General features: G+C 39.6%; 1 protein-coding gene across 1 annotated transcript in view; it reads right to left on the bottom strand.

The window, feature by feature from the left end:
* LOC126141566 (protein kinase C and casein kinase substrate in neurons protein 1-like) overlaps positions 1-25,870 on the bottom strand; it is a gene marked incomplete at its 3' end in the record, with an annotated part of 81,833 nt that overhangs the window by 10,773 nt on the left and 45,190 nt on the right. The window contains exons 2-5 of the mRNA XM_049915260.1: positions 13,792-14,035; positions 1,770-1,918; positions 1,496-1,684; positions 134-360 (exon numbers count right to left, since the gene is read on the bottom strand). Of these exons, the coding sequence (XP_049771217.1) occupies positions 134-360; positions 1,496-1,684; positions 1,770-1,918; positions 13,792-14,035 (809 nt within the window). The remainder of the gene's footprint in view (positions 1-133; positions 361-1,495; positions 1,685-1,769; positions 1,919-13,791; positions 14,036-25,870) is intronic.

Raw genomic sequence — 25,870 nt, 5'->3', positions numbered from 1 at the left:
AAGTTTGCCTGTTTGGAATGTGAACTGACCCATATTTAATTCAATACCCCCCCCCCCAAATCCAAACCCACACATTTGCTAACAATACAAACTCCATGAATTCTGATACAGTCCATGAATATTTGCTACTTACACTGGATCCTGAGAAACATTCAGACACTTATGAATACAAAACATCGTCTGTTTAAAGAACTGCAATCGCTGAGCCTCCATTTCTTGACATTTGTCAAAGACTACAGTCATGTCCTCCATGTATTTGGGATTGTAAGAATTTATCTCATCAAGGGCTGCTTCGTATTTCTCTTTTGCTTTTTGTACATCTTCTTTTGACTTCTGCACACGGTCCTGCATCTTTTTAACCTGTAAATACAATCAGTTTAAAGATATTTTATAATAGGCAAAAAAACAAAGTATATAATATTAAGAAACTGTGGTCTATAAATTCAAATCAGATCTGATGTAAAAGGAAAGTGTAAGTGACAACACTCCACTATCACAATGAACAGAATCCATCTTGAACCAAGTTTGCAGTTTCTTATATAAAGACAAGCATATAGTTTGGATACCCTATTTTATTATATCACTATCTGCAGGTGGAAAAGTACATAAAAGAGCAGTACACACAGCATCACCAACATTTTCAGGGCACTTCACTAAATGTGTACTATTTCATCTTAGGCTATGGATCCAATGGTACACTCAGTATACTTCTGGGTCATGCAGTCGAACAATATGTTGCAAATAATCAGAAATTAGGCTCTTACATTGTTCACCAGTGAGAGGCGATATCTGACACATTAAGTGCCCAGTCTGATGCCATGGAAAATACTCTACACAAAAATAATGAGATGAATCACTTTAAATGGGTTTTAATGTATTTGTGTCCAGCTGTCAGTTTGTACCATGACTAATCAATTCAGGTTAGGTGCTTTCATGCATTGAGTGCCCAGTCAAGTGAAGTGAGCACGCTCAGTGCAATGTGTTATCTAGCAGCTTCCATACCCTAAAGGGAAAAGGTTGGTTGGTACGATTATCCATTATTGGTTATTTCCAGCACTGAATTGATGAATGGTTTCTCACAGCGTGCCCCATCTATCCTCTGTTACAATGTACAATAACCAATGGCAAACCCTGTTCCCAACATACCGTTGCAAACAGTAGTTTCGTTGACAAGGTGTTTGTCCCCTGAACCAAGATACTTCCAACACACAATTAAAACTGTGACATCTGAAAAACCCAGGCCTGCACAAAATCGGACATGGTATGTCCTATGAACTGGGCACCCGAACATCAAAAGCAACTTATCATGAGCACTCTAATTTGACATGAAACGAAGTAAAGGGTCTGAATTACTCTTCACCACTGCTCCATCCATAATTAGCAGTGTGTGTGTGTGTGTGTGTGTGTGTGTGTGTGTGTGTGTGTGTGTGTGTGTGTGTGTGCGAGCGCGCGCGCGCGCACACACGCTGATTTTAAACAACATGAACTCACTCACCTGATCAGGAGACAAAGAGCTGTCAGCATTAGCATTTCTTTCTTGGTTACAAGCAGAACGCTCTGTTTTGCATGCCACATGGTAGTCGCTTTTGGCTCTGTTTACTTTAGCTAACAGTTTTGCCCATGGTTTCTGAGCTTTCTTAAATGCATCCTCCATTTCCTTCTTTTCTTTTATCTGCATCATTGACTGCAATAAAAAAATACAAAAATCATTAAATTTCCATTAGCTGTATGATGAAGAGATTTGTTACATTTATTTAAATCGTGCTTACTTTGTGGTAGGTATCTTTCTGCCACGTTTTCACTTGATTCATAACATCATTACATAGATTGTCCTTAACCTTTAAATGCAAATCGCACAGTCTCTCTGCTTCAACCAAGACACCCTTCCACGCAGCCTCTGTTGTTCCGTACTCTGGGCCTGAAACAATGAATTTTTTCATCTACTCATGTCAGAAGCTATATAATTAAACAACAAAAATCAAACTGTATAATCATATAGTTTTAGTACAGAACAGTAAAGGCAAAAATAGGTAAAAGCTGAAAATCAACCCCAGGTGAATGTGCAAGATCAAACAAAATTATGTAGGGGAAAATCAGGGAAGCAAACGAAGATTGAAACAAAAACTCTCATGTATTAAGACTTTTACAAAGTAAATACAACAACTTTAATGCTTGTATGACAGTAAAAAAACTGTGAACTTCCATGCAAGAACCTCATTTACATGAGTAGGTAACGACAATAAGCTGATCGACAAAAATGAATAAATACATGCTTAGAGAAACTATGTGGAAGAACTTTTCCATGATCATAGACCAGATTCACCTCAAGTCACAGGAAAAACAGGACCAGATATTATCGTGGAAGAAGGGTGATTGCTAGTAATGGCAATGAAAGGTGGGAAAACAGCAGTACCAGATGGGATGCCTCCTGAATTCCTTTAGATGTTTGAGGAAGAACCAATAGAATGGTTGACAACACTATTCAATAAAATGTATAATTTGGGTAATCATTCCTCAAAACTGGCTTCAATCGGAGTTTGACTTTTTTTTAAGCATTGTGGTTCCAGAACACTGATGTCACCGAGCCATCTCCTGAAAGTAATTTAAAAAATTATTCACAAAATAATCTATAAAGTTCGTGAAGAACAAATGGCACTTACACAATTTGGCTCCAGAAATGCTGTCAGTACTCCACAGGCTCTTTTCAGCATTCAGGTCTTATTCCAGAGGTGTCGAGACATGAACTGTGATGATGATGATGATGATGATTAGTTTATGGGGTGCTCAACTGCGCGGTTATCAGCGCCCATACAAATTCCCAACCTTTGCTCAGTCCAATCTCGCCACGTGGATGAATGACGATGAAATGATAAAGACAACACAAACACCCAGTCATCTCAAGGCAGGTGAATGAACTGTGAAGTCTATACCTGCTTTACTGATTATCAAAAGGTTTTTGGTAGAATACACTGTAAGAGGGCCGACTTGTTAAAAAATAATGGAATGGATGACAAAAACCTCTGGCTCACAATCTATATTGGAATCAATATGCTGTATGAGCAGAAAATGAGAAAGTGACACATTAAAGTTATGCCGAGGACTGAGACAAAGTTGTATTTTGTTGCCACTAATATTTAAGCTCTATTCAGAATATGTCTTCAAAGACGTCCTTGAAAATATCAAAGAAGGTATCGACTTCAATTATGAGAAGCTGAGTAATATCCACTATGCTAATGATACTGTAATATTTGCCAACAGCCTAAGTAGTCTTCAACATACTGTATCCCAAATCAATGGAAAGTAGTGAGCATTATGGCTTATAAATCATTGTAAGGAAAACAAAATTAACACTCATAATCAAGAAAGACCTACTAAACTGTCATCACAACATTAATGGAAAACTTGCTGAACAGGTAAACAAACACATTCATCTGGGAACCAATTAAGGGGGTAACTCCAAAGAAATTAGAAGTCCTGGTCAACAAAGCCAAAGTAACATTTTGTAAAATGATCAATACTTCTCACAAGAAACAAAATTACAATTTCTGTAGCATTTCATATTCCCCATCCTTTTCTATGGAACTGCTACATGGACTCTGACAAAGGCTTGAGGCATTTGAGACGTGGCCATACAGGAGAATGTTAAGAGTGTCACAGAAAGATAAAATTATTAATGACATTGTCCAGAAAATGAAGACAGAAAACAAAGTCCTAAATACAGCAAAACGCGGAAAAATCTCTCAGCCGCCATGTAATGAGGAATGGGAACACACATAAACTGCTGCAAAAAATTTCTCAAGGAAAGGTACCTGGTAAAAGAGGACGAAGAATAGCAACGTCTTCCCTTGGAAACTTAAGTGTGCATCTGTTAAAGTATATCAGGCACATACCTGTAAAGGTCACAACTGTGTAAGATGGAGTCAATTCCATCTTCCATGATCTGTCATAGCAAACAAAATTTACTTTTCAGCAAATGACTCCCGATTTGTTGGTCTTTGCAATCCTGAGGAGTCATCTCACAAGACGAGTTGTATTTCCTGGTATCTGACACTGATCCAACTATTTGATGACTTCCATGCTGTCCACCCTTATTTGTGTGTTGACACAACACATTCTTATGAACTTAGGCACACCCATTCAGTGAGATGGGAACATCCGCTGCTTCTACGCCTACCTCATAACCTGGGTTGATTTTGTTGCTAATGTCTGTGGGTACCACGGATGTTAGATCTTGAGTAACTAATAATGGTTGCACATTTCATTTAAGATGATATCTACTTGTTTAACAGGATATAACTACAACGAACAGTGCATGCGTATTTTGTAGCAGAGAAACAATGTTATGCCCTAAGTTCCACGTGTCTAATTAATGTCTTGCAACACTTTGTATGATGATTACTTCATGTTTTTCTCAGGTCAGGACTCATCTGAAGTTACTCCTAAATATTTTGGTAAAGAAATTAGAATTTTATATCTACCGATATTGACATCATTATTAGTAGAGTAGTAGTTCAGATACAACAAGAATGGGAGGAGAATGAATCAGCAACATATTAACTGTTGAGAGAAACTTATGAGGAGAGAAAAGTTATAAAGAATACCTAGCCTACCATAATAATACATTTGCAATTTGCTAGGTTGTCACAGTATGTAACTGCTTTCTTCATCAAATAAAGAATTGGTGGTTTGTACAATATTAGTTGGGTATGTCTTGCACAGGGAAGTGGGGAACACATGGGACTGGGCAGAGCCTTCAATGCTGACAAGAGACTACACTGCAATATTGCTGACAAATAATCATTGATTATTTGGCTACTGTAGTTCTGGCATAAATCTATTATGCAAACCAAAGCAAAGCATGGAAAGCTGTAAGACTGGAGTAATATAGAGAAAGTTTACATAATAGAAATGAAATTTACAACAATATTATGGAAACAGGGCACGGGGGAGACAAAAAACAGATGGGGCAGAAGACTATAAGAAAAATCCAACGAGTAATGAAAGACCTAAGTAAAAACAAGACTCTTAGGATACACAACATCTCCTCAGAATTATAAAAAAAGCAAAGGAGAACCAATCATGACAAAACTGTTCAACCTAGTAAGCATGGTATAGGAGGCATGCATATGTTAAGACTTCAAAAAGAATTTAATAATCCCAATACTAAAGAAGCAAGGTGCTGACAGGTGAATTACAAAACCGTTGGTTAGATAATATAGTGTTGCGCTCTTTAGTCTGAAGACAGGTTTGATGCAGCTCTCCACATTAGTCAATCCTAAGCACGCCCCTTCATCGATGTCATTACTATAACCTGCATCCATCTGAACCTGCTTACTGTATTCAAGCCCCTGTCTCTCTACAGAATTTTTACAGCTCACACTTCCTTTCATTTGCAAACTGACAATCCCTTTCTAGTCACATTGCACCACATAGCTTTTCTCTCTCCAATTTGGTTCTGTACTACCTTATTAGTTATTCAACCAGTCTATCTAATCTTCAGCATTCCTCTGTAACACCACATTTCAAAGGGTTTATTCTCTTCTTGTACAGATTTTTTCCATCGTCCACATTTCACATCCACATAAAGATACGACTCCAGACAACATACCTTCAGAAAAGACTTCATAACACTTAAATTAATATTCATTGTTAACAATTTGCTCTTTTTTTCAGAAACATTTTTTCTTGCTACAGCCATCCTGCATTTTACATCCTCTCCAAATCTGGCAGCATCAGGATTGTTTTCCCCACTCATCTGAATTACCATAAATTTCTATGCATTTAGAACAAGCCAGTACCAATACCATACAGAAATTCTGTCCAAGTCAACCTGTACACTCATATATTCACTCAATGAAAACACTTTCCCATACACTACAGCATCATCAGCAAACTGTCACAGGTTACTGCTCATCCCATCTGTTTTGTGTGTATAGAAAAGAAGACCAGTCCTATTGCACTTCCCAGGGAAAATTCTGACAATGTCCTTGTCTCTGAAGATTTTAAAATGAACAACAACAAAAGTAAAACCAGGGTAATGAAACATAACCAAATTACATCAGATGAAGGTGAGAGCATTAGAATATGAATTAAGCCACTAAAACTAGTAGACATGTTTCTGTTATTAGAGCAGCAAAATAACTTATGATGGCAGAAAAAGAGGATATAAAATCTACACTGGCAACAGAAACAGCAGTGATTTTTAAAAAGAGATCTATGTTAACTTTCAACATAAACATAAGTGTTCATAATTTTTTCTGAAGTATTTGTATGTCCTCAGATGGAAGCAAAACATGGACAATAAAGAGTACAGACCAGACGAGAATACGGTTTTTGAAATATGGTGCTACAGAAGAATATTGGAGATTAGATGGTAGATCAGGTAGCTAATTATGAGGGTATTGAATCAAAATGGAAAGAAAAGAACTTTATGCCACAACTTAACTAAAGGAAACGATATGTTGCTATGAGACGTACTGACTTGTGAGGCATCAAGGCACTGTTACTTGGGTAACAAAAGTAGTGGTGGTGGGAGCATTGTATACCTTTAACAGAAAGACCAATGCTTCACTACAGCAAAGAGAATGTGGTTGCAACAATCTGGCCACGGAGAGCTCCAGCAAAACAAGTCTTTGGAATGGTGACCACAACAAGTTCCTCTGTCGAATATTTTGATGGGTGCCTGGAACATAACCTATCACTTATTATGAGCACTGGTACCAAACAATTTACAACTTCACAACAAGAAATGAATGAGGTGGTGCAGAGATTAGAACACTGTAATTTCCGTTGCAAGTTGCTAGCTTCTAATCTGTGGCATCATCATCATCCTGACTTAGGTTTAATGTGGTCTAACAAACTCATTTAAAGGAAATGCCATTGTCAATTTTCTTCCCCACCCTTGTCCAATCTTCACTTTCGCTCTGCCTGTAATGGCCTCATTACCATTGGACAATTACATCACCATCCTTCTTTCTACCATTCCCTGCTTCATGGTAAAGTCAACTGATTGGCTTTCATTTTTACCAGTATGCAGTAATATAAGGAATTCTTGTGACAGTATTTGACAGTATGTTCACTATTATCTGTCAAGTACGTGTATAAATATTTGTCAGACTACAATTCTCACTATTACTGTAATATGTTTCTTCTTCTTTTTTAACTGGTGCACCCAGTCATTGATTCCATTCCTTGTTACTGCAGCCTCTTCCATATTTGGAGGAAGGTACACACACAGCAAACTTCATGAAATGCATATTGTTTTTTATTTGTAAGACTAATGACATTTTGATTTAATTGAAATAAATCATTTTTCCATTATCTGTTTCACCTTCCAAAAATTTCTTTAATGCACTTTAGGTCTTACATTAAATCTGTTCACACGCATTGTGCCATTGTGACAGTGAAATAGAAGATGACAGTGACAAGATCAAAATACTAATTTTTTTTCCAAAACTGCTCATTGAGAGACATAAATCTGCATATCCTCCTTTCAATACTCCATTGAATGCCAAAATGCTAGGTAACAAAATAAGTGACAGCGGAACAGAAAATCCACTGAAACAGCCCAACAGAGAAAAAGCAACTGGACTTGATGGACTACCTGTAATATTATACATAGGTTATGTGAAAGAACTCGTTCCCCTTCTACCAGAAAGGTACTGTATGTTGCTGGAGGAGCAAAGCGTTCCAAGTGATTGAAAAAAAAAAAAAGAAATAAAAAAAAGCACAGGTCATTCTCAGTTTCAAAGAAGGTCCATGAATAGATGCATAAAAGGCTTCATGTTTTAGAATTTTGAAACGTATTTCCTCCTTGCATATTATGACACTCCTGGAGACAAAAAAAATTCTGAGTAGAAATTAACATAGAGTCCACACAAAACAAATGTTTAAGAGCCAGCCTGTTCTGTTTGCCCATGAGACTCGGAAAGCAATAGATATCAGCACCCACGTTGATGCTACATTCCTGGCTTCCCGAAGTTGTTGAAGACAGTTCCACACTGTTGCCCAACTAACAAAATAGGAGCATACAGAGGTACGAGTTCCTAGAAAACAGAATACAGCATTTCATTCTAAAGGAGAGAAGTCTTCAGACATAAAAGTAACTTTGGACATACCCCAAGGTGTTTTAGAGGACCATCACTTTTTACAATATCACTTACTGGATAATGTCACAAGTTCTATGTGACATTTCTCAGATGGTGCTGTTTTATTCTGAGAAGTCCTAATTCTAGAAAATTTTAGCACGGAGCAAGAAGACCTGTCAAGGATTGACATTTGATGCAGGGATTAACAGCTGACCCTCAACAGTCAACATAAACAAATATAGCCTATTGTGCACAAATAAATGGAGAGACCCATTATTGTATCATTACACAATTGCCAAGGAATCACTAGAAATAATCACATGCATGAATATTTGAGCATATGTAAGTAGCAATTCTAGTGGAATGACCATGTAACTCTAATCCAAGGAAAAGATGTGACACATTTCATTGAAAGAACCCTGAGGAAGTGTAGCTCACCCATGAAGGATGCAATTTACAAAACGCTTGTTTGACCAGTACTTTAATATTTTTCGGCACTCTGAGATCCGTATCAGATAGGACTGACAGAGGAAATACGACCAAAGAAAAGCAGTGTGTTTCACTACAGATTCATTTAATAAACATATAAGCATCACAGAGATCCTCAGTGAAATCAAGTGACAAGTGGTGCAAGAGGGCATTGTACATCATGGTGTGGTTTACTGCTACTTTTCTGTAAGCATACAGTTCCACAGCAATCAACCAAAACATTGCCTGCCTCTGTGTTTGTTTCATGAAAAGAATATTTAGGTAAGCTTTACCAACAATCTGTAGATGAAATTCTTTAGCTGATATGTACTGATATTATGCCAGAAAATGGTATTGGGGATTCCGCAGCATTTTCTTTGAGGCAAGTTGTTTAATGGGTGTACTGGATTATTAGAACAATGATGCTGGCAACTTCATTAGTATAGCAACAATTAATAGCACAAATACTGTTGCAGCTTTGAAAAACTGATTGTAAATCATTACACGAACTGCTTCACCTACACTTTAAACTGAACTATAACTGTTGGAGGTTACAATGGACAATCATGTTGTACAAGGTAACATCCAGAAAATGTTCATGTGAAGAGAAAGATCAAAATCTAATAAAATCCAAAGATTCGTAAATAGGGTAAGCCTGATTTTGATGGACTACCCATTAAACCAAAAATTTTATCTAATGTCGAGATCTAAAATCTTCCATAATTTCACTCATTACTTGAGCCCCGCAAGTGGAACACTACAGAAGTCTTGGGTGTGAAGAATATAACAGTACGGAAAACAATTTCTATGATGAACTGTTCAACAGCACATTTGAATAATTTCAACTCAAACAGGATCGTAGAAAAGAACTATATGGTCTCTGAAACAGTGAAGGAATTTGGTTTAGTGAAATGAAATTCCAGAAGCTCCATAAGTAGTATTCTTGTACCACAATTGAAGGAAACTACATTTTATGGCTCCAGAGGTATATACCACTGCAGTCAGTATAACAAAGTCTTTCATCTGAAGTAAACTGTTCTAGTGAATTTGAGGAAGAAGTTATGTAAAAATTAATCATTTTTAGAAAACACATTAGGAGCTTGTCTATGGTAACAAAATAATCACAAATACTGGTTAACAAGAGATAGGATCTTTATCAGTACTAGGTGAACCCAGAAAGTCCTCGGAAATAAAATTATCCAAAAGAATACAGGGTGCACAGTCAGGCAAGAATTTACTTAGTGGCGCTTGCACATGAACTTACACAATATCAGACATCGTTTTCAGAACACTGCTACGGAGGCTCATAAACAGTGTTCAAATGAGAAGGTAAAAAACGTCATAAAAGCTGTGCCTTCAGCACACAAGAGGATGCTCACAGTCTTTTTCAAAGCCTAAGATCCAGTACTCATCAAATTCCTCAAGCACAGAAAAACAATTAACAGTTACATGTACTGTGAGACACACTGTAACCTACACTTAGTCTATCAGGAGCAAACAGCATGGACTGCTCACAGAGGGAACGATTCTATTCCACACTAATGCATGTCCACAAGTCCTCAATGTCACACACAATTTAATGGCCAAGTTAAAGTGGGAGCAGCTTGATCATCTGCCCTTCAGCCTGGACGTATCACCTTGCAACTTCCATGTGTTTGATCTGCTAAAAACGCACGTCAAAGGGAAGTGCTACAACTCGTATAATGAACTGAAGGGCATCGTGGAGGACTGGCTCCTGTGACAGCCACTGGAATTCTGGGAACAAGGTAACAGTGGGATCTCTTGAATAAAGACTCCAATCATAATGACAGTGTTGTTTCATACATTTTCTTTTGAATACCCTACATAGATCTGCAATATCCCTTCAGTCATGTAAGATAGATGGGGGTGGCAGTTAGTGTGAAATATCTTGATGGCGGAAGGATGAGTGGCAAGAAGAGTGGGGCATAACTGACTGATGGGAATGTGCCAACCCAGGTCATGTGATCAAGGGAAAGGCCCCAGCCTTGGGCACACAAAGAAGGGAAATTCCACTGGACACAACCTGCAGCAAGTAGTGTCTAGGTCGTGCAGAAGGATGTAAGGTGCACCTAAGAGTATGCCCTAGTGGTCAAACAGCAGTGTTAATTGAGGTGGGGAAAACCCTCAGTGCATGGTTGGGGTTGGGGGGACATCAGCACCAAGATTAGAGAAACATTCTAAAGGTGTGAAGGAGGAGGAATGGTGTGACAACTGTTAATGGTCAATACACCAGGTATTAAAAGAAGATTTGCATTGTACCTACTGTGGCGAAAGTATGCAAATTAATTGACAGAGTGGGAAAATATTTGCAGTGATGGGACACAAACTGCATAGTAAAAAGCATAGGAATACAATGTGAGGGTGGCACAGACTGAATGTAGAATACTTTCAAAGTGTCTGGCGGGAACATAAAATATCTTGAGATTAAGGGAGGGTATACAATTAGTTGTGCTTGATACTTGTGGTGTGATGTGTGTGTCTGAAGGAACACAGTTTGTGGATTCACAGGATAGCAGGACGAGGAGATGCACTGAGGAATAACGGATTATCTGAGGTATAAAGGCAAAGTTCAATGGCCTCTGATGTGTTCATCTGCTTAAGGGGTGCTAGAACGGGGGAAAAAAAATTCACATTTTCGCATTTTTATCTCATTATAAAATTTGCAATTTTCCAAATAAAATGACATATATATCACTTACAAACTCACATGGGAAGTATTCTCTCTAATTTTTTTTAAATATAATCTCCACCGGTCGAAAATGTTAAAATTTTTATGTGCATTACTTCAAGATCTAATAAAATTGGTAATTTTTTATATAGAAGGCTGTGGATTCCTGTGTTATGAAGGTTAAATTACATGTTTGTATTGGTCATGTCCAGAAGAGGATGGGCACCAGGTTGAGGAAGTTGAAACAAAGTTTGAGATACAAGAAATTTTCTTATGGTAAAACCATAAGAGGCAGGCTGACAGACAAAATAATTGATAAACTACAGCACTATTATGGGATGGCCATTACAAATAATACTGAGGATTTGTTGAAAATGAAGCAGGCAGTATGGGCTACCTTCTTTCACAGACTGTCAACTGATGAAAAAACAGTACACCACCTTTGCCCTCCTGGACCCGATTCATGGTGCAATTACCGCAATACCCAATACTCAAAGAGTTCGCACAGCCATCAACATTCCATGACAGCAGCAGTCATGGATATCATAAAACCTATTTACAGAGACCTGGCAAATCCTGAATTACTGAAGAAGTGTCTGCATGGTCAGACTCAAAATCCCAATGAGTCGTTCAATAATCTTATATGGGCTCACTCACCAAATATGTTTTTGTTGGAATGAAGACACTAAAGTGGGGGTCAGTGATGCTGTTATGGCTTTTAATGATGACAACAGTGGTAGGGTGAAAGTGCTACGGCATATTTGAATCAATCCTGGGCAAACTGCATCAGAGAACTTTAACAGTTGGACAAGGTTCGCATCGATAAAGCAGAGCATGCAGTACAGTTTGGCCACTAAGGAGTCCAGAAAGAAGAAAAGTTTGGAAAAAATATCAAGAGGAGGATATAAAGTATGGTGCAGAGTGCTACTGAGTGACTACAAATAAAAAAATTAAACATATGGTAAGTGAGTTGCAGTCTTTTGAAACATTAGAAGCCGATCCTGAAAATTTACATTTTCTTTTGCATTTTTCCCTAAATCAGGAAACCACTTTGAGTAGAGTATTCAAATTTTCAGTGAATAATAACATACATATCCCGAGTCTACTGAACTAAAAGAAAAACATAATGTTTTGCATAATTAAAATTATTTAGCATAATGTACAAAGAAAGTACACAAAATTTTAATTGTGTAATTAAAAAATTGTATTTCCGAAAGCAGTAGCTGAAATGCAATTTTTGTAGTTCAGTAGACTCAGAACATATTGTTTAATTTCCTGTAACAGTTTCATGTCAATGGCTACAGTATTTCCTAAAATACAGGGAAGCCAAGTCATGCCGAATACAGGTGATGAAGAGGTGGGCAGTAGGGGGTTATTAATGTACCCACAAGGGGGAACACACAAACTACCAACAAAAACACTTCAGAGATAGAGGCCAGTCACCTGATTATACGTAAAACTAGGGTGCTGCGAGCAGGGTATCAAATGACAGTCCCTAATTGGAATGGTGGACTAAAGCTTGGCTGTGGAATATTTCTAACTGGTATTTGGTTGCCTGAGATGGGAATGTGCAATCTACTCTCTCTGAATTTGTAGTTTTGGATTCTAGGTGTGAGGAAGGGCCAAGAATGCGAATGAAAGTGGGGTAAGGTGGAAGAGAGGCGTGTCGAACACACAGTTCAATACTACTGGGGTCTGGGGAAGAATACCTGGCATCTCAGCATCAGGCAGACAGATATGCCAAGTTTGGAGATAATACAGACACGTTAATTTTGGAGAAGTGTGGAAGGGAGGACCAGATGCCGGAATTTTTTTTAAAAAGACTATGTGGATTTGAAGCATAACAATAAGATTTGAACCTTAAACATTTAGACCTTTAAGCCCTAGTAAGAAAGAGAAGAAAGCGTATTGGGGATTTAAAAACTAGATTTCAAAGTTTCGTTTTTCGAAATATAAAACGCAAATGTTATCTTAAAGCAAACTGTTAGTGGAATGTGAAACAAGATCAGTTTTCCAAGGACAAAACAGTCAAGAACATTGCATAATTGGGAATTAGACTGAAAGGAATTTTCAAATAAGTAAAAACTGAATTTCAATCACGATTCTTGCATTAATAAAAAATATCTTCTGTATTGCTAATGATACAAGGAATTTCTAGGCTACGTTAAAAATTTGTATCAGGTAAACAAAATTGTTTCATACAATGATGCAACGAGAAACAGTGTGTTGTCGAACTATTACAATAAATCAAATAGCGAATTCCGTGATTTTAGCGGGGGTTCCCGTAATACCATAATTTAGACTAGAAATCGTGATAATTACGGTCAAATCGTAATACTTGGCGCGTCTGCGCAGGCACTCTGACACATGCAAAGTCTAGCAGCTCTACAGAAATGTGCTGTTGTGTGCTACCGGCACTGGCCCTTTCAGAGTCTCAGTGTTTGCAGCAAAGTAAATCTAGTCACACAGATCTCGGCGAAGCTCCGACGATTTTATTAGTCAGGTCACACAAATGGTACGAAAAGCTGTTTCGACTTGTCTACTGACCCTTTTCGATGAGCTCGTTCCACTTCTTGGCCCAGCCGCGCAGGCTCTTGGCGTAGGCCTTCTCGATGTCGGCGCGCTCCTGCACGAGCGCGACCAGGTCCGTGCACAGCCGGTAGCCGTCCTCGATGCGGCGCGTGGTGCGCTTGTAGTTGCCGGGCTCCCAGAAGGAGTCGCTGCCCGCGATCAGCATGTTGTCGTCGCTGTGGTGGGACATGGCGCCGGCGCCGCCTCTCAGCCCCGCTCCCTGCAACACCGCCAACGGCCCTCTGTAGCCCAGCTTTCCGTCTTTCCAAGACTCTTGCGCGAGCCGAAGCAGCCGTCCACAGGCGCAGATTTTACTTTGTTTGATGTAGGCCAAAATATAGTTTCCAAATATCTCCTCTAACTTTAGGAGAACATTAAAACTGAGAGTCTCGAAAAAGGCGAGATATTGTACGCGGTGTTCAAAAAGTCTCTCAGCAGTGCCGTATGATTGTTAGCCGCACGTGCCGTATGCCGCAGTGAATATACCGAAATGAAACTCAGTGAAATACAAGTTATTAGTTTACTGAATATTCATTTTTACTTAAATGTTGAAAGTGTTCCCCCTTGTTGTTGAATACACAAGTCAATTCAAATCGTCTAATCATGTTTCCAAACACAAGCTGTAACATTTCTTCTGTACACACACACACACACACACACACACACACACAAGCGTGTGACGACGGCCTCCCGTCGGGTAGACCGTTCGCCTGGTGCAAGTCTTTCGATTTGACGCCACTTCGGCGACTTGCGCGTCGATGGGGATGAAATGATGATAATTAGGACAACACAACACCCAGTCCCTGAGCGGAGAAAATCTCCGACCCAGCCAGGAATCGAACCCGGGCCCTTAGGATTGACATGCTGTCGCGCTGACCACTCAGCTACTGGGGGCGGATATTTCTTCTGTAACAGAAACAGTGAAAGTGGATATTGCAGTTTTCAATTCATCGATGGATTTTGGACGGTTTTTATAGACAGTTGTTTTCGCTGCACTCCAGAAGAAAAAGTCAGGTGATGTTAGGTCAGGCGATCGTGGAGGTCAAAGTCCCTGAGAAATTAGGCGATCACCAAAAACATCAGCAAGCAGTGATATTGAAACGTGAGCTGTATGCGCGGTTGCACCATCTTGTTGAAAGTAACCGTTTCACTTAACAAAAGTTCTCCAATGATTGGGTACAGAATATCACTGTAGTATCGTTGTGCGTTTATTGTTTCGTTGAAAAATATGGGACCCACAATCATACGACACGCGCGGCTATCATACGGCACTGCGGAGAAACTTTTCGATCACCCCGTAGAAAACAAGTATAATACAGGATAATTTGCTGTTGCTTGAGGGTCCACCCACTGCCCACACGGATGCGCTTGCGGCCTGACCGCCTGCAGAGAACAGTCCAACCAGTACTAGCAACAAATTGACAAGCTAACAACAACAAATCCGACAGGGTTCAAGAATCCACAGGAAGTATGGACAAACCACAGGAAATTTCCAGAATGGAATTTTCACTCTGCAGCGGTGTGTGTGTGTGTGTGTGTGTGTGTGTGTGTGTGTGTGTGTGTGTGTGTGCGTGCGCTGATAGAAACTTCCTGGCAGATTAAAACTGTTTGCTGGACCGAAACTCGAAGGCGAGACCTTTGCCTTTCGCGGTCAAGTACTCTACCAACACAGCTACCCAAGCACGACTCACGACCCGCTCTCAGTTTTACTTCCGCCAGTACCTCGTCTCTTACATTCCAAACTTCACAGAGGTTCTCCTGCAAACCTTGCAGCATTAGCATCCTGGAAGAAAGGATATTGCGGAGACATGCCTTAGCCACAGACTGGGTGATGTTTCCACAGTGAAATTTTCACTCTGCAGCGGATTCTGCGGTGATAGAGCACTTGCCCGCGAAAGGCAAAGGTCCCCAGTTCGAGACTCGGTCCGGCACACAGTTTTAATATGCTATGAAGTTTCCAAACCACAGGAAACTGAGTGGGACAAGAAAGGAAAGAAATGCACACCCAGAAAGAAAACGAAATTATAAATAGATTGACTTGCTTAACTTTCCTGGAATTGACAAAGAAATAACATTCTCACCATTTACTCGCTCGCATGGCCACAGTCTGCAGACCTGTGCTTACAGTCTTATAGGTACATGGAATACTGATGATGTTCAGTGCACACTTCTATTTTATATCGGATAAATTATGACACAGCGCAAGTTTACAGAAGTTTTTGCTATTATAGTTCTTAAATCAATCTCATGACACATGTAGTTCACAAATTGTAGTATTTCTCTGAACTGTAGTTTCTTTGAAGTTACTTTGAACCGATGTACGAGGGGCGTTCGATAAGTATTGCAACACGTTTTTTCCTTGGCCAATGTCGATTGTGGAATATTCTCGCTTCAGCCTCCATAGTTTCATTATGTTGCGATAGGTGGCATCGCTATACGTAGCCTTTAAAATGGTGTCAGTAACAGAGGTGCGTTCCAAACAAAGTGCTGTCATCGAATTTCTTTTGGCAGAAAACCAGAGCATTGCAGACATTCATAGCCGCTTGCAGAAAGTCTACGGTGACCTTGCAGTGAACAAAAGCACAGTGAGTCGCTGGACGAGGCGTCTTATCATCGGGACGAGGTAGAGAAAACCTTTGTGCTGGCCGCACACAGCTGTGACTCCTGCAATGCTGGAACGTGTGGACACACTCATTCGAGGTGATCCACGAATCACAAACACCTCGCTTCACAACTAGACGTCTCTGTTGGTAGTGCTGACACACTCATCCACAAGTTGGTGTACCCAATGCTGTGTACCCGCTGGGTTCCTCGCCGTCTAACTGAAAACCATACAGAGCAACGAAGGACCATCTCTGCGGAATTGCTTGCACGTTACGAGGCTGATCGTGACATTTTTTTGTCTAACATCGTCACAGAACGAGGGTTCATCACTACGAACCAGAAAAAAAGGCAATCCAAGGAGTGGCGCCACACCACCTCTCCTCTGAAGAGGAAGTTCCTACTCTCAGTAGATGACGTCTTGGCGACGGTCTTCTGGGACTCCCTCGTGGTGCAACAGTCAACTCTGAACTGTATTGTGCTAGACTCAGCTCCGACGTCGACCAGTAGAGGTAATACGGGGGCATACAGCCTCTCCCAACAAGATGTCTTACGGCTGTCGCGTTGAGTGGAGATTATATTGAAAAAAAAAATAAAAAATAAAATAAAAAAAAACAGGGTTTTATAGCCAGAAGTGTGGGGAATAATATGATGTATCGGAATCCTGACTAAAACCAACCTGCTTACAGAAAAAAAATGTGTGTTGCATTAGTTATTGAACGCACCTAGTAGTATACAATGATTTATTATTATTATTATTGTTCTTTCTTTTCTCAGACGTTATGTCTGGTCAAAAATAAAAGTGACGCGGACCTTGATCAAGCGTGACTTCCTTTTAACTGTACGGTATATGTTACACTGCATTTAGGAACTTTCGGGTTATTGAACATGTATCAATAATTACGGATTTCTGTAGTTGTATATATATATATATATATATATATATACGTTTGGATGTAGCTGTATTGCGTTGATGTACTGGTGGATATTGTGCGGTATGACTCCTGTACTTGATAGTATAATCGGCATAATGTCAACTTTATCCTGATGCCACATGTCCTTGACTTCCTCAGCCAGTTGGATGTATTTTTCAATTTTTTCTCCTGTTTTCTTCTGTATATTTGTTGTATTGGGTATGGATATTTCGATTAGTTGTGTTAATTTCTTCTTTTTATTGGTAAGTATGATGTCAGGTTTATTAAGTGGTGATGTTTTATCTGTTATAATCGTTCTGTTCCAGTATAATTTGTATTCATCATTCTCCAGTACATTTTGTGGTGCATACTTGTATGTGGGAACGTGTTGTTTTATAAGTTTATGTTGTAAGGCAAGCTGTTGGTGTATTATTTTTGGTACATTGTCATGTCTTCTGGGGTATTCTGTATTTGCTAGTATTGTACATCCGCTTGTGATGTGATCTACTGTTTCTATTTGTTGTTTGCAAAGTCTGCATTTATCTGTTGTGGTATTGGGATCTTTAATAATATGCTTGCTGTAATATCTGGTGTTTATTGTTTGATCCTGTATTGCAATCATAAATCCTTCCGTCTCACTGTATATATTGCCTTTTCTTAGCCATGTGTTGGATGCGTCTTCATCGATGTGTGGCTGTGTTTAGATGATACGGGTGCCTGCCATGTAGTGTTTTCTTTTTCCAATTTACTTTCTTCGTATCTGTTGATGTTATGTGATCTAAAGGGTTGTAGAAGTGGTTATGAAATTGCAATGGTGTAGCCGATGTATTTATATGAGTGATTGCTTTGTGTATTTTGCTAGTTTCTGCTCGTTCTAGAAAGAATTTTCTTAAATTGTCTACCTGTCCATAATGTAGGTTTTTTATGTCAATAAATCCCCTTCCTCCTTCCTTTCTGCTTAATGTGAATCTTTCTGTTGCTGAATGTATGTGATGTATTCTATATTTGTGGCATTGTGATCGTGTAAGAGTATTGAGTGCTTCTAGGTCTGCGTTACTCCATTTCACTACTCCAAATGAGTAGGTCAGTATTGGTATAGCATAAGTATTTATAGCTTTTGTCTTGTTTCTTGCTGTCAATTCTGTTTTCAGTATTTTTGTTAGTCTTTGTCTATATTTTTCTTTTAGTTCTTCTTTAATATTTGTATTATCTATTCCTATTTTTTGTCTGTATCCTAGATATTTATAGGAATCTGTTTTTTCCATCGCTTCTATGCAGTCGCTGTGGTTATCCAATATGTAATCTTCTTGTTTAGTGTGTTTTCCCTTGACTATGCTACTTTTCTTACATTTGTCTGTTCCAAAAGCCATATTTATATCATTGCTGAATACTTCTGTTATCTTGAGTAATTGGTTGAGTTGTTGATTTGTTGCTGCCAGTAGTTTTAGATCATCCATGTACAGCAAATGTGTGATTTTGTGTGGGTATGTTCCAGTAATATTATATCCATAATTTGTATTATTTAGCATGTTGGATAGTGGGTTCAGAGCAAGGCAGAACCAGAAAGGACTTAATGAGTCTCCTTGGCATATTCCACGCTTAATCTGTACTGGCTGTGATGTGATATTATTAGAATTTGTTTGGATATTAAGTGTGGTTTTCCGGTTTTTCATTACTATGTTTAGGAACTGTATCAATTTAGGATCTACTTTGTATATTTCCAATATTTGTAGTAACCATGAGTGGGGTACACTGTCAAAAGCTTTTCGGTAATCAATGTATGCGTAGTGTAGCGACCTTTGTTTAGTTTTAGCTTGATATGTCACCTCTGCATCTATTATCAGTTGCTCTTTACATCCTCGTGCTCCTTTGGAACAGCCTTTTTGTTCTTCATTTATAATTTTGTATATTGTTGGTAGGCATGTTATGGGGCGATATTTAGCTGGGTTTGCTGTGTCTGCTTGCTCTTTAGGTTTCAGATAAGTTATTCCATGTGTAAGTGTATCAGGGAATGTGTATGGGTCTGCAATGTAACTGTTAAATAATTTAGTTAGATGTGAATGTGTTGAGGTGAACTTCTTTAGCCAGAAATTTGCTATTTTATTTTTTCCAGGGGCTTTCCAACTGTGAGTAGAACTAATTGCTTGGGTGACTTCATGTTGCAAAATTATCACTTCAGGCATTTGTGATATCATCTTGTATGTGTCTGTTTCTGCTTGTATCCACCGTGCATGCCTGTTATGTTGTACCGGGTTTGACCATATGTTGCTCCAGAAGTGTTCCATGTCTGTTATGTTTGGTGGATTGTCTATTTTAATGTGTGTGTTATCTATTGTCTGGTAAAATTTCTTTTGGTTTGTGTTGAATGTTTAGTTTTGGTTCCTTCTATTTTCACTTTTTTTGTATCTTCTAAGTCGTTTGGCCAATGCTTGTAATTTCTGCTTTTTATCATGTAGTTTGCTCTGTCGCTTCTTGTTGTGAGATTTTACCTAAACTTTTTTGTGTTTTGTCTGATATTTCATTTCTTATAAATTGTGTTAGCTGTCCTATGTCTTTTCTCAGCATTTCTATTCTGATCTGTAGCCTGTGTTGCCATGCTGGTTTTGTGGGTTTCTTCTGTGTGTTGGTTTGTTCTGATCTCTGCCTAGTGTGACTATTTAGTGTAGTGAGTGCTCCTATATAAACCAGTAGTTGTAACTCTTCCATAGTTGTATTTTCATTTATTTGGTTGTGTATGATTGTGTTGATAGTTTTTATTGTTGTTTCGACTTGTGGCTTATTTGGCGGTCTATGCAAAAATGGTCTTATGTCTGTATTTGTGTCTTTGTATTCAATATATGTCAGCTGAAATTTCTCTTCTATATCTAACATGTGTGTCTCTTCGTGTTCTATTTGTGCTTGTTCTGGTGGCTGTCTTAAGATTTCGTTTTCCTCTGATTGTTTAATTGACGCGTGTTGTTCTTTGTTTGTTTGCTCTGGGATGTTTGAGTCAATTACTGTATTTTCTTCTTCTTCTGATTGCGCATTATTTTTTTCCAGTATTTGTTGTACTTGTTGTTTGATGTTTTCTAATTCTGACTGGGGTATCCTGTTATTTTTGATTATTACACGAATCTGATCAGCTAGACGTCGTTCTGTTAAAAATTTTAATTCTGGGTATCTGGTAATAAATGTTGTGTATACTTGTGATCTGTATCCAGTTGTGTTGGTTCCTAGGTTTGTTGATTGGTAATAACAGAACATGAGGTGTCGATTAACTTCATCTGACCATCTCATCCTCTGTCTTTGTTTTCCTTCTAGGGTGGTTGCAGGAAGCATATCCTGCAAAACACCTCTATTTGGATTTAAAACATTTTCCAGTTGGCTAGCAGTGTCGTTACCATTGTGGGCGGGCATAGGGTTCAAGCGTCGTCCCCGACCATGACGGCGCTTGTCCGAGGTTTCTTTAGTTCTGTCCTGAACCAACTAATCACACTAAAAGGGGGGTTAGCCCTATTAGTGGTTTGTTCTTTTCGTCGCCTTTTACGACTGGCAGAACATACCGGGGGCCTATTATTTTCCCGGGCCTCCACGGGGATTATTATTATTATTGTTATTATATCGAAATTATGTTTGTTATTGTTATTAAAATCCTAAGCACCTGTTGAGTATTAATAGCGGTGGTAACGGCTAGTTATATATATGAGGGGGGGATGGAGGGGGGGGGGGGCGCTGACAGTAACAAAACAATGCTCTTCCTCATAATCGAATGCCGAAGCAGCGTTTGGCCCGTCCAGATACATACAGATACTGACGGTAATATTTAACTTCGGCATATTATGAAGTTAATCTCTTCTTGTTTCCACGCATCTATCCCATAAAACAATAGTAAACTAGCAACACGAATACAGTCATGTGGAAGGCTCAACTTCAATTATTACATTATTACTTTCTTTTAAAGAATCTTGGTACAAAATCATAATGCTGCAAGCTTTAACCCAAATTATACAACATGCGGTGATAGTCAAAACAACGTATTTTTCGTTCATTTTACCAACAACATACTTCACAATTCATTAAATGAAACAACACCTGAGGGCTCGAAAAGGTTTGGATGTAATTAACGAACTCATTACAATCTCATATTATTAGAGATAACTTTTAAGACTTGTGTACAACCCCTTATTCAGCAATGACGTGTTAACGAGCGTGATTGCTTCAGTGTACGCAGACAAGCAGGCTGTGTACTCAGGATACGTACCGAAGCACTCTTTCACTACAGGAAATACGTAAAAAGTATTGTGTGGGTCGTAGCTGAAAACTTTAGGCTATTGATATCCAATGAAATACGAAACCTCCGCTGAATAATACAATATGTGAAAGTATAGGCCTTGGTACAAATGTGAGAATAGATATTATCGTAACGCTGGTTTGTGTCCTTGCAAAATCGGAATCTAATAATACAATTACTGTGGGCTTCAATTTTAAAATATAGTGGGTAATCTCAATAACGATAGAAACTGTGACCAGAGGACATTGCGAAGGAAGTTAGCATGGTCCTTCAATCACATCGAAGTACTGGTGTCCAAACACCATCACGTTTGCAGAGAAGTACAGCCCACAGATCAAAAGGAGAATCATTCCACACATGGTTGCAAAATGCAAGCTGTCGGTATGGCATATGCAAAAAAGATGTCTACTGTTACGATGGCGAGCTTGCCGTCGAGTAACTTGTGGTCACATGCAGAGCGGAACGAGTGACGAGACAGGTGTGTGTGTGTGTGTGTGGGGGGGGGGGGGGCGGGGGGGCGGAAGGTGTTTCACGGTGGCAAGACATACAGTTTCTAACTGTAATAATTAAATTACTTTATTAAACATTTAAAGTAACATTATAGCTCTTAATGGGTAGACTGCGACACTATTTTAAATTCGGTCAACAACAGTATGAAAAACTGAAAATGAAATGTTTTGCCCCTGGAAGCCGATAGACAGTCAAACTGGAACTGGAACCGTGCTCTGGATTAGCCGTTTATTTAATACAGGGTGCTTCACAGAATGACCTGATTCAAAATTCCATATTTATTGATAAAAACAATAAACATGGAATGATATGTAAAACACTCACCTCTTAAAGTTTTCGCTATGCTATTATAAACGCTGCGTGTGTCCACCAGCAACAGCACGATGATCATCTAGACAATAGCTAAATTCGCCAAACTTTAAACAATGTATGGATATCTGCTTTTATAGAAGTCGTGGTGGTTGTTAGTTATTCTGTTCTTCACTGCTTCTACTTCTCGAGGTAAAGGCGAGATGAACGCATTTTCCTTCACATACCTCACAAAAAAAGTCACATGGGGTCATGTCTGGCGATCTTCGAGGCAAAGAATGCAGGTTAGTGCCTAAGGGGTCCTGTACGCCCTATGCAGCGTTGAACTGTGGCCTCCAAACGTTGCAGAACTGACTCTTTTCACAATTTCAAGAAGATTCCGATGACTTCATTTTCCAACAGAACAGAGCTCCACTACACTGGCGCAACAACGTACCAGTAAGTCAGTGTCTCAATGACACACTGTCTCAACGCTGGATAGGGCGCACGGGACCCCGAGACATTCCCCCGCATTCTTGGCCTCAGAGACCGCCAGACATGACACCATGCGATTTTTCTTATGTGCATATGTGAAGGAAAATGTATTCATCTTCCCTTTACCTCGTGACACAGAAGAAGTGAAGAACAGTATAACAGCCGCCATGACTTCTGTAAATGCAAGTATGTTGTGTAAAGTTTACGGCGATTTCAGCTATCGTCTAGATATTGCTCGTGCTGCAGATGGACATTATTTGTGATAGCATAGCTAAAACTAAGATTTTGCGAGTATTCTGCAATTCACCCCCTGTTTGTAGCATTTTTATCAATAAATGTGGAGTTTTGAAATCAGGTCATTCTTTTTGAAACATCCTGTAATACAGATGTTATGCGTCACGAAGGGTCAATGATTTAGCATTGGTACTAAAATAGTAATGCTCAACAGGTCTTACTGTTCTTCGCGGCTCATTTTCTTACGAGGCCTGTCGCCTTGGGCACAGCTGCTATTGATTTTCTGAGCCAAGTGTTGCCAGCTGCGAAGACGCAGACTGGGCGCCCCCAGTTGCTGGCAGCGACCGCCCACCGCTATTTCGGTAACCTGCGAAATGTTATACGAGCCAGCACCGCACGTGGGAGCCACGGTTCACGTGTCTCGGTGCATGCGCCACCGCGTGCTGACTACACTAACAAGTCACGGCTGACATACCGAGGTAGACACACTATGCTTCCACACCTCCCCTGCGCTTCAGGTTACTACACGTCACCCAACAAACACTACTACACAGCTACACTGGGATTTTGGTGCCACAGCATATTTAATACTTGTTTATCAAATAGGTACAACCCGTCTTGTTTTCAGATTTTGTAAGCGAACTCAAATGCGTATTTTGAATCAGTTCCTTGGGAGCACGTAACTGCAAGCTGACCTAATATGAAGGGCGTTCAATAAGTAATGAAATACATTTCTTTAAGCAGTTTGGTTTGATTCAGGATTCCAATACGCCATATTATTCTCCACTCTTTAGGCCACAAAACTCTGCTTTTCAATATAATCTCCGTCCAATGCGACGGCCTTAACGCACTTGACTGGAGAGGCTGTATGCCAGTGTGATACCACTCGACCGGTCGACGTCGGAACCAACGCCTTGCTGCATCAACAACCTAGCCATCATCCACGTACTGCTTCCCGCGGAGTGAATCTCTCACTGGAGTCGGAAGGTGCGAGATCCGGGCTGTAGGGTGGACGAGGAAGAACAGTCCAACGAAGTTTCGTGCGCTCCTCTCCGATGCGCAGACTTGTGTCAGGCCTTGTGTTGTCATGAGAAGGAGAAATTAGTTTGCATTTCTGTGGCAACGAACACGCTGACGTCGTTTCTTCAGTTTCCTGAGGGCAGCACAGATGTGTTCGGGCGGCCGGTACGCGGCAGATCGGACAGGTTTGCGCGACCTTGTTGACATAATGACAGACGCCTCGCCCGACGGTTCTGCGTGTTTTTGTTCACTGCCAGGTCTCCATAGACATTCTGCAAGCATCTTTGAATAATTCTCATGCTCTGGTTTTCCGCCAAATGGAATTCGATGGCAGCTCACTGCTTGGCACCCACCTCCGTTGCAGACGCCATTTTGAAGGCTACGTATAGCGCCGCGACCTATCGAAAATTCAACAGAACTATAGGGACTGATGTGGGACTATTCCACAGTGTCCCACAACTAATATCCGCATTTTTTCCAAATTCCGCATTTTTTCAATCGAAATTATCTGATAAAAAATGTGTTGCATTACTTATATCGTGGTTTCAATCTTTTTCGCCGGACTCTTCCACTACGCACCAATCCCCTTGCAGCGAGTCCTACAGAATGACTAGTAATTGTAACGACTGTTGATCTGGAAGAGGATGCCACTTCGGCCCTCCCTCTAAACATGGACTATTAGTTCTACTAGGGTAATTATCTTTTTCTAATTTGTTACCAGATCCCGATTTAGCTATTAAAACATTAAAAAAGGGGTATTATTAAGTTAGTGAGTAATGAAAATAATGATATTACGATTTTGTCACATGAAGCGTACGTACAGCCTTCCGTGCATCAATAAGAGAGAGAGAGACCAGAAAATTATGGCGTTTCATTATAAGCGATTAAAGCTGGAGACAAATTAGTAAAAAAGTAACTTCCTATTCGCTGACTGTCTGAAGAGCAAGGCAGTTCCTCAAACCTAGCAAAATGTTATAACAGTTCTACTTCGCACGACAAGAGACATAGTAAATAATAATAATAATAATAATAATAATAATAATAATAATAAAATAGACTTTAAGAGTGGATGCAGTGCAATGGGCTAATGTGAAATCGTGTACCTAATTATGGAATGGAACGACGAATGTTAATTTCCGCTTTATCTTGGATTCATAGATGAGGAACTTTTGATTATTTCAGCCAAATCCGTACTAATGGCAGTCTACGTCTCCATATGCTCGACTACTCTGCATTTCCCACTTACGTGGCACGCAGAGGGTTCATCGAACCACTTTCACATTATTTCTCTACCGTTCCTCACACGAACAGCGCGCGGGAAAAACGAACAGTTAAATCCTCCGTGCGAGCTCCGATTTCTCTTATTTTATTACGATGATCATTTCCCCCTATATAAGTGGGCGTCAACAAAATATTTTCGCATTCGGAGGTGGAAGCTGGAGATTGAAATTCAATGGAAAGGAAATCGTCGCAATGAAAAACGCCTTTGGTTTAATGATTGCCACCCCAACTCGCATACCATATATGCGACACTCTCTTCCCTATATGAAATGAACTCCCCTTCTTTGAACTTTCTCGATATCCTCCGCCAAACTTATCTGGTCCGCATTCCATACCGCGCAGCAACATTCCAAGCGTTGTGTAGTGCACTCTTCTTAGTAGACCTGTTTTATCTTCTGAGTATTTTGCCAATAAAACGAACTCTTTGATTCGCCTTATCCAC

This window comes from Schistocerca cancellata, unplaced genomic scaffold (genome assembly GCF_023864275.1).
Source record: "Schistocerca cancellata isolate TAMUIC-IGC-003103 unplaced genomic scaffold, iqSchCanc2.1 HiC_scaffold_722, whole genome shotgun sequence".
NCBI classification, from domain to species: domain Eukaryota; kingdom Metazoa; phylum Arthropoda; class Insecta; order Orthoptera; family Acrididae; genus Schistocerca; species Schistocerca cancellata.
This window is presented reverse-complemented; position numbering and strand designations above follow the sequence as displayed.